This window comes from Oncorhynchus mykiss, chromosome 28 (assembly GCF_057628025.1).
Source record: "Oncorhynchus mykiss isolate SJ-2025 chromosome 28, ASM5762802v1, whole genome shotgun sequence".
Taxonomy (NCBI): Eukaryota; Metazoa; Chordata; class Actinopteri; order Salmoniformes; family Salmonidae; genus Oncorhynchus; species Oncorhynchus mykiss.
The window spans coordinates 42787487-42815000 of NC_143049.1; the positions used below are offsets into that span (position 1 = coordinate 42787487).

General features: G+C 44.6%; 1 protein-coding gene across 1 annotated transcript in view; it reads right to left on the bottom strand.

The window, feature by feature from the left end:
* ak5 (adenylate kinase 5) overlaps positions 1-27514 on the bottom strand; it is a 163652-nt gene that overhangs the window by 27795 nt on the left and 108343 nt on the right. The window contains exons 8-10 of the mRNA XM_036966543.2: positions 18434-18510; positions 8991-9039; positions 2403-2447 (exon numbers count right to left, since the gene is read on the bottom strand). Coding sequence (XP_036822438.2) covers positions 2403-2447; positions 8991-9039; positions 18434-18510 — 171 coding nt within the window. The remainder of the gene's footprint in view (positions 1-2402; positions 2448-8990; positions 9040-18433; positions 18511-27514) is intronic.

Genomic DNA, 27514 nt, shown 5'->3' on the forward strand with positions numbered 1-27514 from the left:
GTCTCAGGCTCTATCAGACCCTCCTCTCCACCCTCTCAGGGCTGGGCGTCTCAGGCTCTATCAGATCCTCCTCTCCACCCTCTCAGGGCTGGGCGTCTCAGGCTCCACCCTCTCAGGGCTGGGCGTCTCAGGCTCTATCAGATCCTCCTCTCCACCCTCTCAGGGCTGGGCGTCTCAGGCTCCACGCTCTCAGGGCTGGGTGTCTCAGGCTCTATCAGATCCTCCTCTCCACCCTCTCAGGGCTGGGCGTCTCAGGTTCTCCACACTACTGGACTGCATCCTACCTGGCAGTCCGCTCCTACCATGTGAGGTGGAGAGGATCTTTGTCTGCACCACGTACTCTCACTACTGGTGTCCCCCATGGCTCGGTTCTTGGCCCTCTCGTCTGGACTACTGCAACTCGCTGTTGGCTGAGCTCTTCGCTTGTGCCATCAAACCCCTGCAACTAATCCAGAATGCTGCAGTCCACCTGGTGTTAAACCATCCCAAGTTCTCCCATGTCACCCTGCTCCTCTGCACCCTCCACTGGCTTCCAGTCCAAGCTCACATCCACTACCAGACCATGGTGCTTACCTACGGAGCAGCAAGAGGAACTGCCCCTCCCTACCTTCAGGCTATGATCAAACCCTACACCCCAACCTGAGCACTCTGTTCTACCACCACTGGTCTCTTGACTCTCCCTCTCCTACAGGAGGGCAGCTCCCACTCAGCCCAGTCCAAACTGTTCTCTGTCCTGGCACCCCAATGGTGGAACCAGAATCCCCCTGAAGCTAGGACAGCAGAGTCCCTGCCCATCTCCCTTTTCAAACTGTATCTTAAATAATCCTCTGTCTCACCCTTAACCAGCACTTGACCCTTCCCCCTTTCTAACTCTGACTCTACTGATAGCTACTTTATTGAGGAAAAATGTACTTTCTATGCCTGTGATATGTGGTTGTCCCACCTAGCTACAGTTGTCCCACCAAGCTACAGTTGTCCCACCTAGCTAGAGTTGTCCCACCAAGCTAGAGTTGTCCCACCAAGCTAGAGTTGTCCCACCAAGCTAGAGTTGTCCCACCAAGCTAGAGTTGTCCCACCAAGCTAGAGTTGTCCCACCAAGCTAGAGTTGTCCCACCAAGCTACAGTTGTCCCACCAAGCTACAGTTGTCCCACCAAGCTAGAGTTGTCCCACCAAGCTAGAGTTGTCCCACCAAGCTACAGTTGTCCCACCAAGCTACAGTTGTCCCACCAAGCTACAGTTGTCCCACCAAGCTAGAGTTGTCCCACCAAGCTAGAGTTGTCCCACCAAGCTAGAGTTGTCCCACCAAGCTAGAGTTGTCCCACCAAGCTACAGTTGTCCCACCAAGCTACAGTTGTCCCACCAAGCTAGAGTTGTCCCACCAAGCTAGAGTTGTCCCACCAAGCTAGAGTTGTCCCACCTAGCTAGAGTTGTCCCACCTAGCTAGAGTTGTCCCACCTAGCTAGAGTTGTCCCACCTACCTAGAGTTGTCCCACCAAGCTAGAGTTGTCCCACCAAGCTAGAGTTGTCCCACCAAGCTAGAGTTGTCTGTATGAGTGATGAGGTACAGGAGGGGGCTATCTCTTAAGACGAATACACTGTAAATAGATCTGGATTAGAGTGTCTGCTAAATGACTAAAATGTCAATGTAGTGCACTATATAGGGAATAGGGCTCTGGTCTAAAGTAGTGCACTATATAGGGAATAGGGCTCTGGTCTATAATAGTGCACTACATAGGGAATAGGGCTCTGGTCTAAAGTAGTGCACTATATAGGGAATAGGGCTCTGGTCTACAGTAGAACACTATATAGGGAATAGGGCTCCATTTGGGTCACATCCTCTGTGACTCAGAAACGGTATGTTGTAGCTTTCTAACTAATGATGTATTGAGAGACTACAGGAGCTGCTGGGTCTAGAAAAACAGCATAACAATCAGCATGGGAAATATACTCTACAAGACAGTTAGCTACTTTAAATCGACGTTAAACTGCTCAGTCTAAATAAAGACTGCTTCCAGATCTGTTTCATACCCAGGATAAAAGAAAGGACATAACAATGATAAAACGAAGTGTGGAACAGTATGAATTCAAGCAAATTATCAGCCTCCTATCCCTGTTAAACAGCCAATTATCAGCCTCCTATCCCTGTTAAACAGCCAATTATCCCGCCTCCTATCCCTGTTAAACAGACAATTATCAGCCTCCTATCCCTGTTAAACAGCCAATTATCAGCCTCCTGTCCCTGTTAAACAGCCAATTATCAGCCTCATGTCCCTGTTAAACAGCCAATTATCAGCCTCCTGTTCCTGTTAAACAGCCAATTATCCAGATATCTCAATAGTGTAGGTGTGTGAGAGAGAGAGAGTGAGAGTGAGAGTGAGAGTGAGAGAGTGTGAGTACATACCCATCAGGAAGACAACTTTAGGTTTCTTCCTGTCTGTAGGATACCCTGAAAGAGGAAAGGGGCAGGTTTCAGTATTGGAATCGAAAACACAACACTCCTACTAACTAAGACATTGAAACAGTGTAGAGCATCAGCAAAGTGGCCTGCCTGTCTGTCTGCCTGCCTGCCTTGCCTGCCTTGCTTGCCTGCCTGCCTAGCTCTCTTTCTCTCTTCTGCTTTCCCTCTCTCTCTCTCTGTCTCTCTGCATGCTGGGAGTGTTTGGTGCATGCTGGGAGTTGTATGAGTGAGTGCGAGTGTTGTCTGGAGTTAGATGTGTTTCCTTTACTTGGTGGTTTGCCTTTTTCCATACATGATTAAGGTTATCATTATTTTTATTTTTGTGGTAGAATTAAGTACGTTGTATTTCTTGTCGGAATTGCCCTGGTTTTGGCGGGGATGGCGACCCACACGGGGACGCCATCTCTGTCACTTCAGCAACGGCTGTAGGTGTATTACTGAAGCCACTGTCACTGTGGAGGAGTTTCTGGTCTCCGAGACTTTATCCACATTGAGGATGAATAAAGCGGTGGTGGTTTTTCTTCAAGAAGAGCGTCTTGTTGAGGTGGTGTTGGATGGTGGAGCTAGGCGTACTTCATTTTTATTTATTTATTTATTTATTTTTTGAATTTTACCCCTTTTTCTCCCCAATTTCGTGGTATCCAATTGTTGTAGTAGCTACTATCTTGTCTCATCGCTACAACTCCCGTACGGGCTCGGGAGAGACGAAGGTTGAAAGTCATGCGTCCTCCGATACACAACCCAACCAAGCCGCACTGCTTCTTAACACAGCACGCATCCAACCCGGAAGCCAGCCGCACCAATGCGCCGGAGGAAACACCGTGCACCTGGCCACCTTGGTTAGCGCACACTGCGCCCAGCCCGCCACAGGAGTCGCTGGTGCGCGATGAGACAAGGACACCCCTACCGACCAAGCCCTCCCTAACCCGGTCGACGCTAGGCCAATTGTGCGTCGCCCCACGGACCTCCCGGTCGTGGCCGGTTACGACAGAGCCTGGGCGCGAACCCAGGGACTCTGATGGCACAGCTGGCGCTGCAGTATGGCGTACTTCTTAAAGAAGAGCGTCTTGTTGAGGTGGTGTTGGATGGTGGAGCATGGCGTACTTCTTAAAGAAGAGCGTCTTGTTGAGGTGGTGTTGGATGTTTGAGCATGTCGTACTTCTTAAAGAAGAGCGTCTTGTTGAGGTGGTGTTGGATGGTGGAGCATGGCGTACTTCTTAAAGAAGAGCGTCTTGTTGAGGTGGTGTTGGATGGTGGAGCATGGCGTACTTCTTAAAGAAGAGCGTCTTGTTGAGGTGGTGTTGGATGTTTGAGCATGTCGTACTTCTTAAAGAAGAGCGTCTTGTTGAGGTGGTGTTGGATGGTTCAGCATGGCGTACTTCTTAAAGAAGAGCGTCTTGTTGAGGTGGTGTTGGATGGTGGAGCATGGCGTACTTCTTAAAGAAGAGCGTCTTGTTGAGGTGGTGTTGGATGGTTCAGCATGGCGTACTTCTTAAAGAAGAGTGTCTTGTTGCGTTGGATGGTTCAGCATGGCATGTTTCTTAAAGAAGGGCGTCTTGTTGAGGTGGTGTTGGATGGTTCAGCATGGCGTACTTCTTAAAGAAGAGCGTCTTGTTGCGTTGGATGGTTCAGCATGGCGTGCTTCTTAAAGAAGGGCGTCTTGTTGAGGTGGTGTTGGATGGTTCAGCATGGCGTACTTCTTAAAGATGATGTAGGGAGAGGTGGTCCTCGTAACGCCTGGGCCCACTGATGTAGGGAGAGGTGGTCCTCGTAACGCCTGGGCCCACTGATGTAGGGAGAGGTGGTCCTTGTAACGCCTGGGCCCACTGATGTAGGGAGAGGTGGTCCTTGTAACGCCTGGGCCCACTGATGTAGGGAGAGGTGGTCCTTGTAACGCCTGGGCCCACTGATGTAGGGAGAGGTGGTCCTTGTAACGCCTGGGCCCACTGATGTAGGGAGAGGTGGTCCTCGTAACGCCTGGGTCCTCTGATGTAGGGAGAGGTGGTCCTCGTAACGCCTGGGCCCACTGATGTAGGGAGAGGTGGTCCTTGTAACGCCTGGGCCCACTGATGTAGGGAGAGGTGGTCCTTGTAACGCCTGGGCCCACTGATGTAGGAAGAGGTGGTCCTTGTAACGCCTGGGCCCACTGATGTAGGGAGAGGTGGTCCTCGTAACGCCTGGGTCCTCTGATGTAGGGAGAGGTGGTCCTCGTAACGCCTGGGCCCACTGATGTAGGGAGAGGTGGTCCTTGTAACGCCTGGGCCCACTGATGTAGGGAGAGGTGGTCCTCGTAACGCCTGGGCCCACTGATGTAGGGAGAGGTGGTCCTTGTAACGCCTGGGCCCACTGATGTAGGGAGAGGTGGTCCTTGTAACGCCTGGGCCCACTGATGTAGGGAGAGGTGGTCCTTGTAACGCCTGGGCCCACTGATGTAGGGAGAGGTGGTCCTTGTAACGCCTGGGCCCACTGATGTAGGGAGAGGTGGTCCTTGTAACGCCTGGGCCCACTGATGTAGGGAGAGGTGGTCCTTGTAACGCCTGGGCCCACTGATGTAGGGAGAGGTGGTCCTCGTAACGCCTGGGTCCTCTGATGTAGGGAGAGGTGGTCCTCGTAACGCCTGGGCCCACTGATGTAGGGAGAGGTGGTCCTCGTAACGCCTGGGCCCACTGATGTAGGGAGAGGTGGTCCTTGTAACGCCTGGGCCCACTGATGTAGGGAGAGGTGGTCCTTGTAACGCCTGGGCCCACTGATGTAGGGAGAGGTGGTCCTCGTAACGCCTGGGCCCACTGATGTAGGGAGAGGTGGTCCTCGTAACGCCTGGGCCCACTGATGTAGGGAGAGGTGGTCCTCGTAACGCCTGGGCCCACTGATGTAGGGAGAGGTGGTCCTCGTAACGCCTGGGCCCACTGATGTAGGGAGAGGTGGTCCTCATAACGCCTGGGCCCTCTGATGTAGGGAGAGGTGGTCCTTGTAACGCCTGGGCCCACTGATGTAGGGAGAGGTGGGCCGACAGCGGTAGAGCATCCACAAGCACCTGTTGCTGAGGAACAAGTTATCCGTGTTGAGGGCAAGGAGTAGCAGCTAGTCTCCCAGGCAGTGGAGGAGATGCCCTGTATGAGTGATGAGGTACAGGAGGGGGTTCAGGTGGAGCTAGTCTCCCAGGCAGTGGAGGAGATTTCCACTACGGTAATAGTGTACAGGAGGGCGTTCAGGTGAAGCTAGTCTCCCAGGCAGTGGAGGAGATTTCCACTACGGTAATAGTGTACAGGAGGGCGTTCAGGTGAAGCTAGTCTCCCAGGCAGTGGAGGAGATTTCCACTACGGTAATAGTGTACAGGAGGGCGTTCAGGTGAAGCTAGTCTCCCAGGCAGTGGAGGAGATTTCCACTACGGTAATAGTGTACAGGAGGGGGTTCAGGTGGAGCTAGTCTCCCAGGTAGTGGAGGAGATTTCCACTACGGTAATAGTGTACAGGAGGGGGTTCAGGTGGAGCTAGTCTCCCAGGTAGTGGAGGAGATTTCCACTACGGTAATAGTGTACAGGAGGGCGTTCAGGTGAAGCTAGTCTCCCAGGCAGTGGAGGAGATTTCCACTACGGTAATAGTGTACAGGAGGGGTTTCAGGTGAAGCTAGTCTCCCAGGCAGTGGAGGAGATTTCCACTACGGTAATAGTGTACAGGAGGGGGTTCAGGTGAAGCTAGTCTCCCAGGCAGTGGAGGAGATGCCCTGTATGAGTGATGAGGTACAGGAGGGGGTTCAGGTGAAGCTAGTCTCCCAGGTAGTGGAGGAGATTTCCACTACGGTAATAGTGTACAGGAGGGCGTTCAGGTGAAGCTAGTCTCCCAGGCAGTGGAGGAGATTTCCACTACGGTAATAGTGTACAGGAGGGGTTTCAGGTGAAGCTAGTCTCCCAGGTAGTGGAGGAGATTTCCACTACGGTAATAGTGTACAGGAGGGGTTTCAGGTGAAGCTAGTCTCCCAGGCAGTGGAGGAGAAGCCCTGTATGAGTGATGAGGTACAGGAGGGGGTTCAGGTGGAGCTAGTCTCCCAGGTAGTGGATGAGATGCCCTGTATGAGTGATGAGGTACAGGAGGGGGTTCAGGTGGAGCTAGTCTCCCAGGCAGTGAGGAGAAGCCCTGTATGAGTGATGAGGTACAGGAGGGGGTTCAAGTGAAGCTAGTCTCCCAGGTAGTGAGGAGATGCCCTGTATGAGTGATGAGGTACAGGAGGGGGTTCAGGTGAAGCTAGTCTCCCAGGTAGTGGAGGAGATTTCCACTACGGTAATAGTGTACAGGAGGGGTTTCAGGTGAAGCTAGTCTCCCAGGCAGTGGAGGAGAAGCCCTGTATGAGTGATGAGGTACAGGAGGGGGTTCAGGTGGAGCTAGTCTCCCAGGTAGTGGATGAGATGCCCTGTATGAGTGATGAGGTACAGGAGGGGGTTCAGGTGAGGCTAGTCTCCCAGGTAGTGGAGATTTCCACTACGGTAATAGTGTACAGGAGGGGGTTCAGGTGGAGATAGTCTCCCAGGTAGTAGAGGAGATTTCCACTACGGTAATAGTGTACAGGAGGGGATTCAGGTGGAGCTAGTCTCCCAGGCAGTGAGGAGAAGCCCTGTATGAGTGATGAGGTACAGGAGGGGGTTCAAGTGAAGCTAGTCTCCCAGGTAGTGAGGAGATGCCCTGTATGAGTGATGAGGTACAGGAGGGGGTTCAAGTGAAGCTAGTCTCCCAGGTAGTGAGGAGATGCCCTGTATGAGTGATGAGGTACAGGAGGGGGTTCAGGTGAAGCTAGTCTCCCAGGTAGTGAGGAGATGCCCGGTAACGAGTGATGGGGTGCAAGTGGGGAGTGTTGAGAGGGATGTGGTAGAGGGGAGTCAGGTGTCTGTAGCCTCAGTTGAGGAGGGCGACTCAATTTACAATCTAGAGGAGGTGAATGGGTTCCTGGATCAGACTTTTGACGTTGATTAGTTTGTGAGGTCAGCGGTGGTGTTACAGAAGACGGTGGGGTTAGATCAGTCGAGTGTGAAGAAGCGTTTCCGCTTGAGGGAATTTGTTACTGCTGCCACGGCAACAAAAGGTAGTGGGAAACGTGGTCGGGTTCAGAGACAATTAAAACGATGATGATGATCATGCCTCATAGGGTGTTTCCCCCCCCCCTCTATGTCTGGGTTCTACCTGGTTTTCTTCTGTTTCCTTTCTCTTTTCTATGTGGCAATCAACTGCAAGGATCCTTAATCAACGTAGTCAACCTGAGCGTGATATATATAAATCGTACAGTACATAGCTAACTCACTTGGAGTATAGTGGCTTTGAGGCGAGCCTTGCAATTTCGTTTTTCAAAGTGGACCGAAGCAAAACGGCCACCTTTTTACCTAGATGTGATCGACAGGAAGATTTCAGGTCACAAAGAGTTTGAAGAAGGATGTAAGGCAGCTTGTTAAGGGCCCTTATGATGGAAAATGGAACAAGACAATGGTCGGCTTTGGGGCCAGAGGATGATGACTTTGTTGCTGAACTGATCTACAACTATGGAGCGGGAGAATATCGCCTAGGCAACGACTTCCTGGGTTTGACTCTGCAGTCTAGCCAGGCTGTCAGCAATGCTAAGCGGCTAGGGTTGGCCCCTCAATGAGGTTGGAAAGGTCCTCTATCTGGCTGAGGCCCCAAAACTCAGACTCAAACTCTAGGGAAGAGGGCTTTGGTCTAAAGTAGTGCACTATATAGGGAATAGGGCTCTGGTCTAAAGTAGTGCACTATATAGGGTATAGGGCTCTGGTCTATAGTAGTACCACTATATAGGGAATAGGGCTCTGGTCTATAGTAGTACCACTATATAGGGAAGAGGGCTCTGGTCTAAAGTAGTGCACTATATAGGGAATAGGGCTCTGGTCTATAGTAGTGAACTATATAGGGAATATGGTTCTGGTCTATAGTAGTGCACTATATAGGGAATAGGGTTCTGGTCTAAAGTAGTGCACTATATAGGAATATGGTTCTGTTCTATAGTAGTGCACTATATAGGGAATAGGGCTCTGGTCTATAGTAGTGTGCTATATAGGGAATAGGGCTCTGGTCTATAGTAGTGCACTATATAGGGAATAGGGCTCTGGTCTATAGTAGTGTACTATATAGGGAATAGGGCTCTGGTCTATAGTAGTGTACTATATAGGGAATAGGGTTCTGGTCTAAAGTAGTGCACTATATAGGAATATGGTTCTGTTCTATAGTAGTGCACTATATAGGGAATAGGGCTCTGGTCTATAGTAGTGTGCTATATAGGGAATAGGGTCTATAGTAGTGCACTATATAGGGAATAGGGCTCTGGTCTATAGTAGTGTACTATATAGGGAATAGGGCTCTGGTCTATAGTAGTGCACTATATAGGGAATAGGGCCCTGGTCTAAAGTAGTGCACTATATAGGGAATAGGGGGCCATTTGGGACATAGGCATGAGAGTGAATCAGTGAGTTAAAACTGTGGCCTTTTATCCCAACACAAGACCTGATCGGAAATCAATGCAGGCTCATGTACTCACTCTCTGCAGTCCCTTCAGCATACCCCATTTCATCCTCCTCCTCTTCAACCTAGCAGAGAGAGAGAGAGGATGAGAGAGATGGAGAGAATTGTTTTCAATACAATTAAGAAACATTAATTTACAAAACAAATCTGGCGTTATGTTCACATTTGACAAACTAGATGTCTTTTGACAAACGTTTTACAAGAAAAGTGCTGTTGATTTAATAAAACATGCTAATCTGACACAGACAGACAGACAGACAGACAGCTAGCTAATGGCAACTTTGGGCACCAGTAGCCTTTTGGGCAGTAACCAGTAGTCCTTTGGTCAGTAGCCAGTAACCAGTAGTCCTTTGGGCAGTAACCAGTAACCAGTAGTCCTTTGGGCAGTAGCCAGTATCAGTAGTCTTGTGGGCAGTAGCCAGTAACTAGTAGTCCTTTGGGCAGTAGCCAGTAACCAGTAGTCTTGTGGGCAGTTGCCAGTAACCTGTAGTCTTGTGGGCAGTAGCCAGTAACCAGTAGTCTTGTGGGCAGTGGCCAGTAGTCTTGTGGGCAGTAGCCAGTAACCAGTAGTCTTGTGGGCAGTGGCCAGTAGTCTTGTGGGCAGTAGCCAGTAACCTGTAGTCTTGTGGGCAGTAGCCAGTAACCAGTAGTCCTTTGGGCAGTAGCCAGTAACCAGTAGTCTTGTTGGCAGTAGCCAGTGACCAGTAGTCTTTTGGTCAGTAGCCAGTAACCAGTAGTCTTGTTGGCAGTAGCCAGTAACCAGTAGTCTTGTGGGCAGTAGCCAGTAACCAGTAGTCTTGTGGGCAGTAGCCAGTAACCAGTAGTCTTGTTGGCAGTAGCCAGTAACCAGTAGTCCTTTGGTCAGTAGCCAGTAACCAGTAGTCTTGTGGGCAGTAGCCAGTAACCTGTAGTCTTGTGGGCAGTAGCCAGTATTCTTGTGGGCAGTAGCCAGTAACCAGTAGTCTTGTTGGCAGTAGCCAGTAACCAGTAGTCTTGTGGGCAGTAGCCAGTAACCAGTAGTCTTGTGGGCAGTAGCCAGTAGTCTTGTGGGCAGTAGCCAGTAGTCTTGTGGGCAGTAGCCAGTAACCAGTAGTATTGTGGGTAGTAGCCAGTAACCAATAGTCTTGTGGGCAGTAGCCAGTAACCAGTAGTCTTGTGGGCAGTAGCCAGTAATCTTGTGGGCAGTAGCCAGTAGTCTTGTGGGCAGTAGCCAGTAACCAGTAGTCTTGTGGGCAGTAGCCAGTAGTCTTGTGGGCAGTAGCCAGTAACCAGTAGTCTTGTGGGTAGTAGCCAGTAACCAGTAGTCTTGTGGGCAGTAGCCAGTAACCAGTAGTCTTGTGGGCAGTAGCCAGTAGTCTTGTGGGCAGTTGCCAGTAGCCAGTAGTCTTGTGGGCAGTAGCCAGTAACCAGTAGTCTTGTGGGCAGTAGCCAGTAGTCTTGTGGGCAGTAGCCAGTAGTCTTGTGGGCAGTAGCCAGTAGTCTTGTGGGCAGTAGCCAGTAGTCTTGTGGGCAGTAACCAGTAGTCTTGTGGGCAGTAGCCAGTAGTCTTGTGGGCAGTAGCCAGTAATCTTGTGGGCAGTAGCCAGTAGTCTTGTGGGCAGTAGCCAGTAACCAGTAGTCTTGTGGGTAGTAGCCAGTAACCAGTAGTCTTGTGGGCAGTAGCCAGTAACCAGTAGTCTTGTGGGCAGTAGCCAGTAGTCTTGTGGGCAGTTGCCAGTAGCCAGTAGTCTTGTGGGCAGTAGCCAGTAACCAGTAGTCCTTTGGGCAGTAGCCAGTAACCAGTAGTCTTGTTGGCAGTAGCCAGTGACCAGTAGTCTTTTGGTCAGTAGCCAGTAACCAGTAGTCTTGTTGGCAGTAGCCAGTAACCAGTAGTCTTGTGGGCAGTAGCCAGTAACCAGTAGTCTTGTGGGCAGTAGCCAGTAACCAGTAGTCTTGTTGGCAGTAGCCAGTAACCAGTAGTCCTTTGGTCAGTAGCCAGTAACCAGTAGTCTTGTGGGCAGTAGCCAGTAACCTGTAGTCTTGTGGGCAGTAGCCAGTATTCTTGTGGGCAGTAGCCAGTAACCAGTAGTCTTGTTGGCAGTAGCCAGTAACCAGTAGTCTTGTGGGCAGTAGCCAGTAACCAGTAGTCTTGTGGGCAGTAGCCAGTAGTCTTGTGGGCAGTAGCCAGTAGTCTTGTGGGCAGTAGCCAGTAACCAGTAGTATTGTGGGTAGTAGCCAGTAACCAATAGTCTTGTGGGCAGTAGCCAGTAACCAGTAGTCTTGTGGGCAGTAGCCAGTAATCTTGTGGGCAGTAGCCAGTAGTCTTGTGGGCAGTAGCCAGTAACCAGTAGTCTTGTGGGCAGTAGCCAGTAGTCTTGTGGGCAGTAGCCAGTAACCAGTAGTCTTGTGGGTAGTAGCCAGTAACCAGTAGTCTTGTGGGCAGTAGCCAGTAACCAGTAGTCTTGTGGGCAGTAGCCAGTAGTCTTGTGGGCAGTTGCCAGTAGCCAGTAGTCTTGTGGGCAGTAGCCAGTAACCAGTAGTCTTGTGGGCAGTAGCCAGTAGTCTTGTGGGCAGTAGCCAGTAGTCTTGTGGGCAGTAGCCAGTAGTCTTGTGGGCAGTAGCCAGTAGTCTTGTGGGCAGTAACCAGTAGTCTTGTGGGCAGTAGCCAGTAGTCTTGTGGGCAGTAGCCAGTAATCTTGTGGGCAGTAGCCAGTAGTCTTGTGGGCAGTAGCCAGTAACCAGTAGTCTTGTGGGTAGTAGCCAGTAACCAGTAGTCTTGTGGGCAGTAGCCAGTAACCAGTAGTCTTGTGGGCAGTCGCCAGTAGTCTTGTGGGCAGTTGCCAGTAGCCAGTAGTCTTGTGGGCAGTAGCCAGTAACCAGTAGTCTTGTGGGCAGTAGCCAGTAGTCTTGTGGGCAGTAGCCAGTAGTCTTGTGGGCAGTAGCCAGTAGTCTTGTGGGCAGTAGCCAGTAGTCTTGTGGGCAGTAACCAGTAGTCTTGTGGGCAGTAGCCAGTAGTCTTGTGGGCAGTAGCCAGTAATCTTGTGGGCAGTAGCCAGTAGTCTTGTGGGCAGTAGCCAGTAACCAGTAGTATTGTGGGCAGTAGCCAGTAACCAGTAGTCTTGTGGGCAGTAGCCAGTAGTCTTGTGGGCAGTAACCAGTAGTCTTGTGGGCAGTAACCAGTAGTCTTGTGGGCAGTAGCCAGTAGTCCTGTGGGCAGTAGCCAGTAGTCCTGTGGGCAGTAGCCAGTAGTCCTGTGGGCAGTAGCCAGTAGTCCTGTGGGCAGTAGCCAGTAGTCTTGTGGGCAGTAGCCAGTAGTCCTGTGGGCAGTAGCCAGTAGTGTTTTGAGAACGTTCATAACAATGGCTTGACGTGACTGAGTGACGGAGTTACAACCCGTAAATAGACCATATAGTGTAATGGACTACAGGAAGGTGCACTGGTGAAAGAGGAGTTTAATTGGATTTCAGTGGGAGGGGGTGTGGTGGTGAGGGGGTGGGGTGGTGTGGTGGTGAGGGGGTTAGGGTGGTGAGGGGGTTAGGGTGGTGAGGGGGGTAGGGTGGTGAGGGGGTAGGGTGGATGTGTGTGAAATCGACTGGGGTGCCAATGATGAGCCAGTTTGTCACGTAAGCCCACCAGCCGGTCTGATGACTCAGGGAGAGAGAGAGAGGGAGGGAGGGAGGGAGGGAGGAAGGGAGGTAGGGAGAGAGGGAGAGAGTAAGTAAGAATCAGGTACACAGTATACACAAAAAGACAACACACACACATTTAAATGAAAACACCAGCCAGTTCACACACAAACCAGCCAGTTCACACAAAAACCAGCCAGTTCACACACAAACCAGCCAGTTCACACACAAACCAGCCAGGTCCAGGTGAAGCTGATTAAGAGAATGCCAATGAGTGTGCAAAGCTGTCAGCAAAGCAAAGGGTGGCTACTTTGAAAAATATTAAACATAATTAGATTTGTTTAACAGTCTGGTACACTATAACAGAGGTCTATAGTTCTGACACTGAGGGGAGATGCTGCTGGGGATTTGAAGACTGAGAGGAAGTGAAGACTGAGAGGAAGTGAAGACTGAGAGGAAGTGAAGACTGTGAGGAAGTGAAGACTGAAGAGAAGACTCTCTTCCTCCAGCTAACATGAGAGCTTAAGACAATGGACTCTGTGTTCATCCCAATCGGCACCATATTCCTTATATAGTGCACTACTTTAGACCAGAGCCCTGTTCCCTATATAGTGCACTACTTTAGACCAGAGCCCTATTCCCTATATAGTGCACTACTTTAGACCAGAGCCCTATTCCCTATATAGTGCACTACTATAGACCAGAGCCCTATTCCCTATATAGTGCACTACTATAGACCAGAGCCCTATTCCCCATATAGTGCACTACTATAGACCAGAACCCTATTCCCTATATAGTGCACTACTATAGACCAGAGCCCTATTCCCTATATAGTGCATGTATAGAGAGAGAGAGAGAGAGAGAGAGAGAGAGAGAGAGAGAGAGAGAGAGAGAGAGAGAGAGAGAGAGAGAGAGAGAGAGAGAGAGAGAGAGAGAGAGAGAGAGAGAGAGAGAGAGAGAGAGAGAGAGAGAGAGAGAGAGAGAGAGAGAGAGAGAGAGAGAGAGAGAGAGACTCAGTGAGCATAGCCTTGCTATTGAGAAAGGCTGCCGTAGGCAGACATGGCTCTCAAGAGAAGACAGGCTATGTGCTCACTGCCCACAAAATGAGGTGGAAACTGAGCTGCACTTCCTAACCTCCTGCCCAATGTATGACCATATTAGAGAGACATATTTCCCTCAGTTTACACAGATCCACAAAGAATTCGACAACAAATCCAAATTTGAAAAACTCCCATATCTACTGGGTGAAATTCCACAGTGTTGCATCACAGCAGCAAGATTTGTGACCTGTTGCCACGAGAAAAGGGCAACCAGTGAAGAACACACACCATTGTAAATACAACCCATATTTATGCTTATTTATTTTATCTTGTGTCCTTTAACCATTTGTACATTGTTAAAACACTGTATATATATATATATAATATGACATTTGTAATGTCTTTACTGTTTTGAAACCTCTGTATGTGTAATGTTTACTGTTAATTTTTGTTGTTTTTCACTTTATATTTTCACTTTGTATGTTGTCTACCTCACTTGCTTTGGCAATGTTAACACATGTTTCCCATGCCAATAAAGCCCTTGAATTGAATTGAATTGAATTGAATTGAGAGAGAGAGAGAAATATATTACATATATACAGCCTTAGTAATGTCTTAGTGATTATATGATATAGGTTCAGAACAGCCTTAGTGGTTATATGATATATGATATAGATTCAGAACAGCCTTAGTAATGTCTTGGTGATTATATGATATAGGTTCAGAACAGCCTTAGTAATGTATTGGTGATTATATGATATAGGTTCAGAACAGCCTTAGTAATGTCTTGGTGAATATATGATATATGATATAGGTTCAGAACAGCCTTAGTAATGTATTGGTGATTATATGATATAGGTTCAGAACAGCCTTAGTGGTTATATGATATATGATATAGATTCAGAACAGCCTTAGTAATGTCTTGGTGAATATATGATATATGATATAGGTTCAGAACAGCCTTAGTGGTTATATGATATATGATATAGGTTCAGAACAGCCTTAGTAATGTATTGGTGATTATATGATATAGGTTCAGAACAGCCTTAGTGGTTATATGATATATGATATAGGTTCAGAACAGCCTTAGTAATGTCTTAGTGGTTATATGATATATGATATAGGTTCAGAACAGCCTTAGTAATGTCTTAGTGGTTATATGATATATGATATAGGTTCAGAACAGCCTTAGTAATGTCTTGGTGAATATATGATATATGATATAGGTTCAGAACAGCCTTAGTGGTTATATGATATATGATATAGGTTCAGAACAGCCTTAGTAATGTCTTAGTGGTTATATGATATATGATATAGGTTCAGAACAGCCTTAGTAATGTCTTAGTGGTTATATGATATATGATATAGGTTCAGAACAGCCTTAGTAATGTCTTAGTGGTTATATGATATATGATATAGGTTCAGAACAGCCTTAGTAATGTCTTGGTGAATATATGATATATGATATAGGTTCAGAACAGCCTTAGTGGTTATATGATATATGATATAGGTTCAGAACAGCCTTAGTAATGTCTTAGTGGTTATATGATATATGATATAGGTTCAGAACAGCCTTAGTAATGTCTTAGTGGTTATATGATATAGGTTCAGAACAGCCTTAGTGGTTATATGATATATGATATAGGTTCAGAACAGCCTTAGTAATGTCTTAGTGGTTATATGATATATGATATAGGTTCAGAACAGCCTTAGTAATGTATTGGTGATTATATGATATATGATATAGGTTCAGAACAGCCTTAGTAATGTCTTAGTGGTTATATGATATATGATATAGGTTCAGAACAGCCTTAGTAATGTCTTAGTGGTTATATGATATATGATATAGGTTCAGAACAGCCTTAGTAATGTATTGGTGATTATATGATATAGGTTCAGAACAGCCTTAGTGGTTATATGATATATGATATAGGTTCAGAACAGCCTTAGTAATGTCTTGGTGATTATATGATATAGGTTCAGAACAGCCTTAGTGGTTATATGATATATGATATAGGTTCAGAACAGCCTTAGTGATCATATGATATATGATATAGGTTCAGAACAGCCTTAGTGGTTATATGATATATGATATAGGTTCAGAACAGCCTTAGTAATGTCTTGGTGATTATATGATATAGGTTCAGAACAGCCTTAGTGGTTATATGATATATGATGCAGGTTCAGAACAGCCTTAATAATGTAATGGTGAATATATGATGCAGGTTCAGAACAGCCTTAGTAATGTCTTGGTGATTATATGATATAGGTTCAGAACAGCCTTCGTAATGTCTTGGTGATTATATGATATATGATATAGGTTCAGAACAGCCTTAGTAATGTCTTGGTGATTATATGATATATGATATAGGTTCAGAACAGCCTTGGTAATGCCTTGGTGGTTAAATGATATAGGTTCAGAACAGCCTTAGTAATGTATTGGTGATTATATGATATAGGTTCAGAACAGCCTTAGTAATGTCTTGGTGAATATATGATATATGATATAGGTTCAGAACAGCCTTAGTAATGTCTTAGTGGTTATATGATATATGATATAGGTTCAGAACAGCCTTAGTAATGTCTTAGTGGTTATATGATATATGATATAGGTTCAGAACAGCCTTAGTAATGTCTTAGTGGTTATATGATATATGATATAGGTTCAGAACAGCCTTAGTAATGTCTTGGTGAATATATGATATATGATATAGGTTCAGAACAGCCTTAGTAATGTCTTAGTGGTTATATGATATATGATATAGGTTCAGAACAGCCTTAGTAATGTCTTAGTGGTTATATGATATATGATATAGGTTCAGAACAGCCTTAGTAATGTCTTGGTGATTATATGATATAGGTTCAGAACAGCCTTAGTAATGTCTTAGTGGTTATATGATATATGATATAGGTTCAGAACAGCCTTAGTAATGTCTTGGTGAATATATGATATATGATATAGGTTCAGAACAGCCTTAGTGGTTATATGATATATGATATAGGTTCAGAACAGCCTTAGTAATGTCTTGGTGATTATATGATATAGGTTCAGAACAGCCTTAGTAATGTCTTGGTGAATATATGATATATGATATAGGTTCAGAACAGCCTTAGTAATGCCTTGGTGATTATATGATATAGGTTCAGAACAGCCTTCGTAATGTCTTGGTGATTATATGATATAGGTTCAGAACAGCCTTAGTAATGTCTTGGTGATTATATGATATAGGTTCAGAACAGCCTTAGTGACAAGTGACAATGACAAGAGTTTTTTTTTTATTCAAGATGAAATTGTCCATGAATTTTGTGAGATTTTTTTGAACTTTTTTATTTTATGTGAATGATTTATTTGTTTTGGTGAATATATAATGAGAATTGTTATTAAGTTAATGTGTGTCTGGGTCGCTGAACAGCAGAAATAGATAGTGTGGGTCTATAGTAGTGCACTATATAGGGAATAGGGCTCTGGTCTATAGTAGTGCACTATATAGGGAATAGGGCTCTGGTCTATAGTAGTGCACTATATAGGGAATAGGGCTCTGGTCTATAGTAGTGCACTATATAGGGAATAGGGCTCTGGTCTATAGTAGTGTACTATATAGGGAATAGGGCTCTGGTCTATAGTAGTGCACTATATAGGGAATAGGGCTCTGGTCTATAGTAGTGCACTATATAGGGAATAGGGCTCTGGTCTATAGTAGTGCACTATATAGGGAATAGGGCTCTGGTCTATAGTAGTGCACTATATAGGGAATAGGGCTCTGGTCTATAGTAGTGCACTATATAGGGAATAGGGCTCTGGTCTATAGTAGTGCACTATATAGGGAATAGGGCTCTGGTCTATAGTAGTGCACTATATAGGGAATAGGGCTCTGGTCTATAGTAGTGCACTGTATAGGGAATAGGGCTCTGGTCTATAGTAGTGCACTATATAGGGAATAGGGCTCTGGTCTGTAGTAGTGCACTATATAGGGAATAGGGCTCTGGTCTATAGTAGTGCACTATATAGGGAATAGGGTTCTGGTCTAAAGTAGTGCACTATATAGGGAACAGGGTTCTGGTCTAAAGTAGTGCACTATATAGGGAATAGGGCTCTGGTCTATAGTTTTGCACTATATAGGGAATAGGGCTCTGGTCTATAGTAGTGCACAATATAGGGAATAGGCCTCTGGTCTAAAGTAGTGCACTATATAGGGAATAGTGCTCTGGTCTGAAGGGAATAGGGGGCCATTTGGGACTGTAGCCGGGGCTCAGACAACTAGTTTCATATCAAATATCTGATAAACATTACAATAGAAGAGATTGGATTATTATGGTGCTTTTCCCCTAAGAGTAAAATTACTACATGGAATTAGAGGGGGAAGGAGGAGAGGAGAGGAGAACAGGGGGAGAGGAGAAGAGAACAGGGGGAGATGAGAAGAGAACAGGGGGAGAGGAGAAGAGAACAGGGGGAGAGGAGAAGAGAACAGGGGGAGAGGAGAAGAGAACAGGGGGAGAGGAGAAGAGAACAGGGGGAGAGGAGAGGAGAACAGGGGGAGAGGAGAAGAGAACAGGGGGAGAGGAGAAGAGAACAGGGGGAGAGGAGAAGAGAACAGGGGGAGAGGAGAAGAGAACAGGGGGAGAGGAGAGGAGAAGAGAGGAGAGGAGAGGAGAACAGGGGGAGAGGAGAAGAGAACAGGGGGAGAGGAGAGGAGAAGAGAGGAGAGGAGAACAGGGGGAGAGGAGAAGAGAACAGGGGGAGAGGAGAGGAAGATTAATAGAGGAGGAGAGGAAGATAATCGAGGAGAGGAGCATGAGAAGTGCTCTGTTCTTACCTGCTCTTCATTTCTGAATGGGACGTCTACCAGACTAGTATTGTCTCCTAGGAGACTGAGATCCAGCTCACTGGGGCCTGCAGACAGACAGACAGACAGACAGACAGACAGACAGACAGACCATTACTTTAAAAATATATCCAGGGAGTGTTACTATGTGCATGCTTTTGTTCCAGCCAGGCATGAACACACCCGATGAAACACATTCTGGTCCGGACTGAATACCATGATAAGTTGACTCTTTGAAACAGGTGTGTTAGTGCAGGGCTAGAACCAACGCCTGCACACACAGCAGCTCTACAGTCTTAAGGTATGGTCTGACTCTGTAGTTGGTGAATCACTGCATCATGACCCAGATTCAGATTTCAAGGAAGCAGACTGAAAAGGCTTGTTGTATGACTCACATTATTATGACTACAGCCCTGTCTATAGTCATATCATTATTATGACTACAGCCCTGTCTATAGTATCATTATTATGACTACAGCCCTGTCTATAGTCACATCATTATTATGACTACAGCCCTGTCTATAGTATCATTATTATGACTACAGCCCTGTCTATAGCATCATTATTATGACTACAGCCCTGTCTATAGTATCTTTATTATGACTACAGCCCTGTCTATAGTCACATCATTATTATGACTACAGCCCTGTCTATAGTCATATCATTATTATGACTACAGCCCTGTCTATAGTATCATTATTATGACTACAGCCCTGTCTATAGTCATATCATTATTATGACTACAGCCCTGTCTATAGTATCATTATTATGACTACAGCCCTGTCTATAGTATCATTATTATGACTACAGCCCTGTCTATAGTATCATTATTATGACTACAGCCCTGTCTATAGTATCATTATTATGACTACAGCCCTGTCTATAGCATCTTTATTATGACTACAGCCCTGTCTATAGTATCATTATTATGACTACAGCCCTGTCTATAGTATCATTATTATGACTACAGCCCTGTCTATAGCATCTTTATTATGACTACAGCCCTGTCTATAGTATCATTATTATGACTACAGCCCTGTCTATAGTCACATCATTATTATGACTACTGCCCTGTCTATAGTATCATTATTATGACTACAGCCCTGTCTATAGTATCATTATTATGACTACAGCCCTGTCTATAGTATCATTATTATGACTATAGCCCTGTCTATAGTATCATTATTATGACTACAGCCCTGTCTATAGTATCATTATTATGACTACAGCCCTGTCTATAGTATCATTATTATGACTACAGCCCTGTCTATAGTATCATTATTATGACTATAGCCCTGTCTATAGTATCATTATTATGACTACAGCCCTGTCTATAGTCATATCATTATTATGACTACAGCCCTGTCTATAGTATCATTATTATGACTACAGCCCTGTCTATAGTATCATTATTATGACTACAGCCCTGTCTATAGTATCATTATTATGACTACAGCCCTGTCTATAGTATCATTATTATGACTACAGCCCTGTCTATAGTATCATTATTATGACTACAGCCCTGTCTATAGTATCATTATTATGACTACAGCCCTGTCTATAGTATCATTATTATGACTACAGCCCTGTCTATAGTCACATCATTATTATGACTACATCCCTGTCTATAGTATCATTATTATGACTACAGCCCTGTCTATAGTATCATTATTATGACTACAGCCCTGTCTATAGTCATATCATTATTATGACTACAGCCCTGTCTATAGTATCATTATTATGACTACAGCCCTGTCTATAGTATCATTATTATGACTACAGCCCTGTCTATAGTATCATTATTATGACTACAGCCCTGTCTATAGTCATATCATTATTATGACTACAGCCCTGTCTATAGTATCATTATTATGACTACAGCCCTGTCTATAGTATCATTATTATGACTACAGCCCTGTCTATAGTATCATTATTATGACTACAGCCCTGTCTATAGTATCATTATTATGACTACAGCCCTGTCTATAGTATCATTATTATGACTACAGCCCTGTCTATAGTATCATTATTATGACTACTGCCCTGTCTATAGTATCATTATTATGACTACTGCCCTGTCTATAGTCATATCATTATTATGACTACAGCCCTGTCTATAGTCATATCATTATTATGACTATAGCCCTGTCTATAGTCATATCATTATTATGACTATAGCCCTGTCTATAGTATCATTATTATGAATACTAAATATAGCCGACTCCTAGAAATATAGCCGACTCCTATAAATATAGCACACTAAATATAGCCTACTAAATATAGCCTACTACTATAAATATAGCCTACTCCTATAAATATAGCCTACTCCTATAAATAGCCTCACTCCTATAAATATAGCCTACTCCTATAAATAGCCTCACTCCTATAAATATAGCCTACTCCTATAAATAGCCTCACTCCTATAAATATAGGCTACTCCTATAAATATAGCCTACTCCTATAAATATAGCCTACTCCTATAAATAGCCTCACTCCTATAAATATAGGCTACTCCTATAAATATAGGCTACTCCTATAAATATAGCATACTCCTATTAACAGCCTTACTCCTATAAATAGCCTCACTTCTATAAATATAGGCTACTCCTATAAATATAGGCTACTCCTATAAATATAGGCTACTCCTATAAATATAGCCTACTTCTATATATATAGCCGACTCCTATAAACAGCCTTACTCCTATAAATATAGCTGACTCCTATAAATATAGCCGACTCCTATAAATAGCCTCACTCCTATAAATATAGGCTACTCCTATAAATATAGCATACTCCTATAAACAGCCTTACTTCTATAAATAGCCTCACTTCTATAAATATAGGCTACTCCTATAAATATAGGCTACTCCTATAAATATAGGCTACTCCTATAAATATAGCCTACTCCTAAAAATATAGCCTACTCCTAAAAATAGCCTCACTCCTATAAATATAGGCTACTCCTATAAATATAGGCTACTCCTATAAATATAGGCTACTCCTATAAATATAGCCTACTTCTATATATATAGCCGACTCCTATAAACAGCCTTACTCCTATAATAATGGTATGAGGTAGTCTATATTATGGCTGATGGTTTAGACTAGACTATTGGCAGTGCATGTAGTATATAATCAAGCCGCTCTCATTGTTAAAATAACTGAAGAGGATGTGAATGTTCATTGACTGTGTATAATGAATCATCATTATTAAAGGATAGGAACATGAGGTGCCAGCAGTGAACCGTTGTCCTTTCCTGTGCATGTTTTCATGCTAGACATTTTCATATGGATATTGCGCAATATATGAACTTGATGTGATGTGAACTTGATGTGACGTGAACTTGATGTGAACTTGATGTGATGTGAACTTGATGTGAACTTGATGTGATGTGAACTTGATGTGAACTTGATGTGAACTTGATGTGATGTGAACTTGATGTGATGTGAACTTGATGTGAACTTGATGTGATGTGAACTTGATGTGAACTTGATCTCTTTTTTTACAGAACGAATCGCTTATTCTGTTCTGCATCTTCTGAACTAATCGGACTGATGAATTGTAATTTTCACGTAGTCAGGCCCGGGAACATTTTTAAAACCTAGTTTTTGTTTGTTTGTTGTTGTTGAAGAGGTGTGCTGTTTTGATTTGATCACTCTGTTGTCACAGAGAATTTCCCTGTGCCAGCAGGAAATGCTAATTATACTGTGTTTGAGGTTTAATGAGGTTTCTAGGGTTTGTGGTTTCCATTTTAAAAGGACAGACTTGACTTGCCCTAATGAAGAACGTGTTAAACCCTTACGGTGTTGTCTATTCATTAGTATCCACATCATGTTTCTCAATTCCTGTTGCAGAAGGATTATTAGCCGGTTGTGAGGGGCGGGGTCGAATTATGAATGCAGATCAGTATGTAGCCCCTCGCTACAGTGGTTAACATCTGGTCTATCCTCGTTATGGTGGTTAACATCTGGTCTATCCTCGTTATAGTGGTTAACATCTGGTCTATCCTCATTATAGTGGTTAACATCTGGTCTATCCTCGTTATAGTGGATATTGGTTAACATCTGGTCTATCCTCGTTATAGTGGTTAACATCTGGTCTATCCTTGTTATAGTGGTTAACATCTGGTCTATCCTCATTATAGTGGTTAACATCTGGTCTATCCTCGTTATGGTGGTTAACATCTGGTCTATCCTCGTTATAGTGGTTAACATCTGGTCTACCCTCATTATAGTGGTTAACATCTGGTCTATCCTCGTTATAGTGGTTAACATCTGGTCTATCCTCATTATAGTGGTTAACATCTGGTCTATCCTCATTATAGTGGTTAACATCTGGTCTACCCTCGCTACAGTGGTTAACATCTGGTCTATCCTCATTATAGTGGTTAACATCTGGTCTATCCTCGTTATAGTGGTTAACATCTGGTCTATCCTCGTTATAGTGGTTAACATCTGGTCTATCCTCATTATAGTGGTTAACATCTGGTCTATCCTCATTATAGTGGTTAACATCTGGTCTACCCTCATTATAGTGGTTAACATCTGGTCTATCCTCGTTATGGTGGTTAACATCTGGTCTATCCTCGTTATAGTGGTTAACATCTGGTCTACCCTCATTATAGTGGTTAACATCTGGTCTATCCTCATTATAGTGGTTAACATCTGGTCTACCCTCGTTATAGTGGTTAACATCTGGTCTATCCTCATTATAGTGGTTAACATCTGGTCTATCCTCGTTATAGTGGTTAACATCTGGTCTATCCTCGTTATAGTGGTTAACATCTGGTCTATCCTCATTATAGTGGTTAACATCTGGTCTACCCTCGCTACAGTGGTTAACATCTGGTCTATCCTCATTATAGTGGTTAACATCTGGTCTATCCTCGTTATAGTGGTTAACATCTGGTCTATCCTCGTTATAGTGGTTAACATCTGGTCTATCCTCATTATAGTGGTTAACATCTGGTCTATCCTCATTATAGTGGTTAACATCTGGTCTACCCTCATTATAGTGGTTAACATCTGGTCTATCCTCGTTATGGTGGTTAACATCTGGTCTATCCTCGTTATAGTGGTTAACATCTGGTCTACCCTCATTATAGTGGTTAACATCTGGTCTATCCTCGTTATAGTGGTTAACATCTGGTCTCCTCGCTATAGTGGTTAACATCTGGTCTACCCTCATTATAGTGGTTAACATCTGGTCTATCCTCATTATAGTGGTTAACATCTGGTCTATCCTCATTATAGTGGTTAACATCTGGTCTATCCTTGTTATAGTGGTTAACATCTGGTCTATCCTCGTTATAGTGGATATTGGTTAACATCTGGTCTATCCTCGTTATAGTGGTTATTGGTTAACATCTGGTCTACCCTCATTATAATGGTTAACATCTGGTTATAGTGGTTATTGGTTAACATCTGGTCTACCCTCGTTATAGTGGTTAACATCTGGTCTATCCTCGTTATGGTGGTTAACATCTGGTCTATCCTCGTTATAGTGGTTAACATCTGGTCTATCCTCGTTATGGTGGTTAACATCTGGTCTATCCTCGTTATAGTGGTTATTGGTTAACATCTGGTCTATCCTCGTTATAGTGGTTATTGGTTAACATCTGGTCTATCCTCGTTATAGTGGTTAACATCTGGTCTATCCTCGTTATAGTGGTTAACATCTGGTCTACCCTCATTATAGTGGTTAACATCTGGTCTATCCTCGTTATGGTGGTTAACATCTGGTCTATCCTCATTATAGTGGTTAACATCTGGTCTATCCTCATTATAGTGGTTAACATCTGGTCTATCCTCGTTATAGTGGTTAACATCTGGTCTACCCTCATTATAGTGGTTAACATCTGGTCTATCCTCGTTATGGTGGTTAACATCTGGTCTATCCTCGTTATAGTGGTTATTGGTTAACATCTGGTCTATCCTCGTTATAGTGGTTATTGGTTAACATCTGGTCTATCCTCGTTATAGTGGTTATTGGTTAACATCTGGTCTATCCTCGTTATGGTGGTTAACATCTGGTCTATCCTCGTTATGGTGGTTAACATCTGGTCTATCCTCGTTATAGTGGTTAACATCTGGTCTATCCTCGTTATAGTGGTTAACATCTGGTCTATCCTCGTTATGGTGGTTAACATCTGGTCTATCCTCGTTATGGTGGTTAACATCTGGTCTATCCTCGTTATAGTGGTTATTGGTTAACATCTGGTCTATCCTCGTTATAGTGGTTATTGGTTAACATCTGGTCTATCCTCGTTATGGTGGTTAACATCTGGTCTATCCTCGTTATAGTGGATATTGGTTAACATCTGGTCTATCCTCGTTATAGTGGTTAACATCTGGTCTATCCTCGTTATAGTGGTTAACATCTGGTCTATCCTCGTTATAGTGGTTATTGGTTAACATCTGGTCTATCCTCGTTATGGTGGTTAACATCTGGTCTATCCTCGTTATAGTGGATATTGGTTAACATCTGGTCTATCCTCGTTATAGTGGTTATTGGTTAACATCTGGTCTACCCTCGTTATAGTGGTTAACATCTTGTCTATCCTCGTTATAGTGGTTAACATCTGGTCTATCCTCGTTATGGTGGTTAACATCTGGTCTATCCTCGTTATAGTGGTTAACATCTGGTCTATCCTCGTTATGGTGGTTATTGGTTACATCTGGTCTATCCTCGTTATAGTGGTTAACATCTGGTCTCCTCGCTATAGTGGTTAACATCTGGTCTACCCTCATTATAGTGGTTAACATCTGGTCTATCCTCATTATAGTGGTTAACATCTGGTCTCCTCACTATAGTGGTTAACATCTGGTCTACCCTCATTATAGTGGTTAACATCTGGTCTACCCTCATTATAGTGGTTAACATCTGGTCTATCCTCGTTATAGTGGTTAACATCTGGTCTATCCTTGTTATAGTGGTTATTGGTTAACATCTGGTCTATCCTCGTTGTGGTGGATAACATCTGGTCTAAAGTAAAGTAAACTGCCTGTTACTCAGGCCCAGAAGCTAGGATATGCATATTACTAGTAGATTTGGATAGAAAACACTGTAAAGTTTCTAAAACTGTTAACATTATGTCTGTGATTATAACAGAACTGATATGGCAGGCAAAAACCTGAGGTCAAACCATCCCCCCCAAAAAATGTTCAGCCTACCACTGTTTCCAATGGCTTTCATGTTTAATATGAAGGGAAAACTCCCATACTGCAGTTCCTAGGGCTTCCACTAGATGTCAACAGTCTATAGAAAAAGTTTCAGGCTTGTTTCTGGAAAAATTAGCTAGAATTTGTAGTTTTTCCTAGGTGGCTCCCATTTTGGCTGTAGTGTTTTCATGCGCGTGGATGAGAGCGCGTTCATCTTATTTATCTCTGGTAAAGACAATAACGATTCCCCATCTTAAATTGTATCATTTATTTACGTATTAGGGTACCTGAGGTTTGATTATAAACGTTGTTTGACTTGTTTGGATAAGTTTATTGGTAACGTTTGGGATTCATTTTGCATTTTGAAGGAGGGAAACCAGGGGATTATTGAATGAAGCGCGCCAGCTAAACTGAGTTTTTATGGATATAAAGGACTTTATCGAACAAAAGGACCATTTGTAATGTAGCTGGGACCTTTTGGAGTGCCAACAGATGAAGATCATCAAAGGTAAGGCATTTATTTTATCGCTATTTCTGACTTTCGTGCCTGCCTGGTTGAATTTTTTTTTAATGCTTTTGTGTGTGGGGTGCTGTCCTCAGATAATCGCATGGTGTGCTTTCGACGTAGAGCCTTTTTGAAATCTGACACAGCGGCTGGATTAACAAGAAGTTAAGCTTTTTTCTTATCTATTACACTTGTATTTTCATGAATGTTGAATATGACTATTTCTGTCATTTGAATTTCGCGCTATGCAATTTCACCGGATGTTGTCGAGGTGGGTCGCTAGCTCCACACCTAGCCACAAAGAACAGACTAAATATGTTCTGGGAATGTTCTTGTGACATCAGGTGAATGGTTTTTTTTGCACCATAAAATAAACATTGTAGAATCATCCATACAATGAACTACTCGTTTCATGTCCTGCCACAACATCTCAATTGGGTTTAGGTCTGGACATTGACTAGGTTGAGTGTGATGTCTTTCAGAGTCCTGGCAAATGTGACAGTCACTTTGTAGAGGTGTACCTGGTAATAGAAGCTTTCCAAATGGTTGCATTTACCCGCTGTATGGTGGCAACGCTGAAAGTATTTTTGTGGTAGCAGGTTGGAGACAACCACTCTTGAGTTGGGAATGTGGAAGAGGCTTTTTCAATCACTCCCTTGAGTGCTGTGGCTACCCTTTCCAAGGTCATTTGTTCCGGTGTGAATGATGATGTGGCTAGGAGGACCCTAGTCGCTCCTTACACAGCAGCTCCAGGTCACGTCGACTGCTAAGGCAGCAGAGTCACTTTGTCTTTCGGGAAAGTGGTTCTTCTCATCAATGTATTTCCCATTTTAGAATCTATAAAGAGCTTTGGCTTTTGTCTGTCCTCAGTGGGTATTGGAGGGTTGACAGGGGGGCAATTGGGTTGGTGGGTCCTGTGTTGTCTGGGCTGTGTGGTCCTCTGTTGTCTGGACTGTGTGGTCCTCTGTTGTCTGGGCTGTGTGGTCCTCTGTTGTCTGGGCTGTGTGGTCCTCTGTTGTCTGGGCTGTGTGGTCCTGTGTTGTCTGGGCTGTGTGGTCCTCTGTTGTCTGGGCTGTGTGGTCCTCTGTTGTCTGGGCTGTGTGGTCCTCTGTTGTCTGGGCTGTGTGGTCCTCTGTTGTCTGGGCTGTGTGGTCCTCTGTTGTCTGGGCTGTGTGGTCCTCTGTTAGCTGGGCTGTGTGGTCCTCTGTTAGCTGGGCTGTGTGGTCCTCTGTTAGCTGGGCTATGTGGTCCTGTGTTGTCTGGGCTGTGTTGTCTGGGCTGTGTGGTCCTCTGTTGTCTGGGCTGTGTTTGTCCTCTTTTAGCTGGGCTGTGTGGTCCTCTGTTAGCTGGGCTGTGTGGTCCCCTGTTAGCTGGGCTGTGTGGTCCTGTGTTAGATGGGCTGTGTG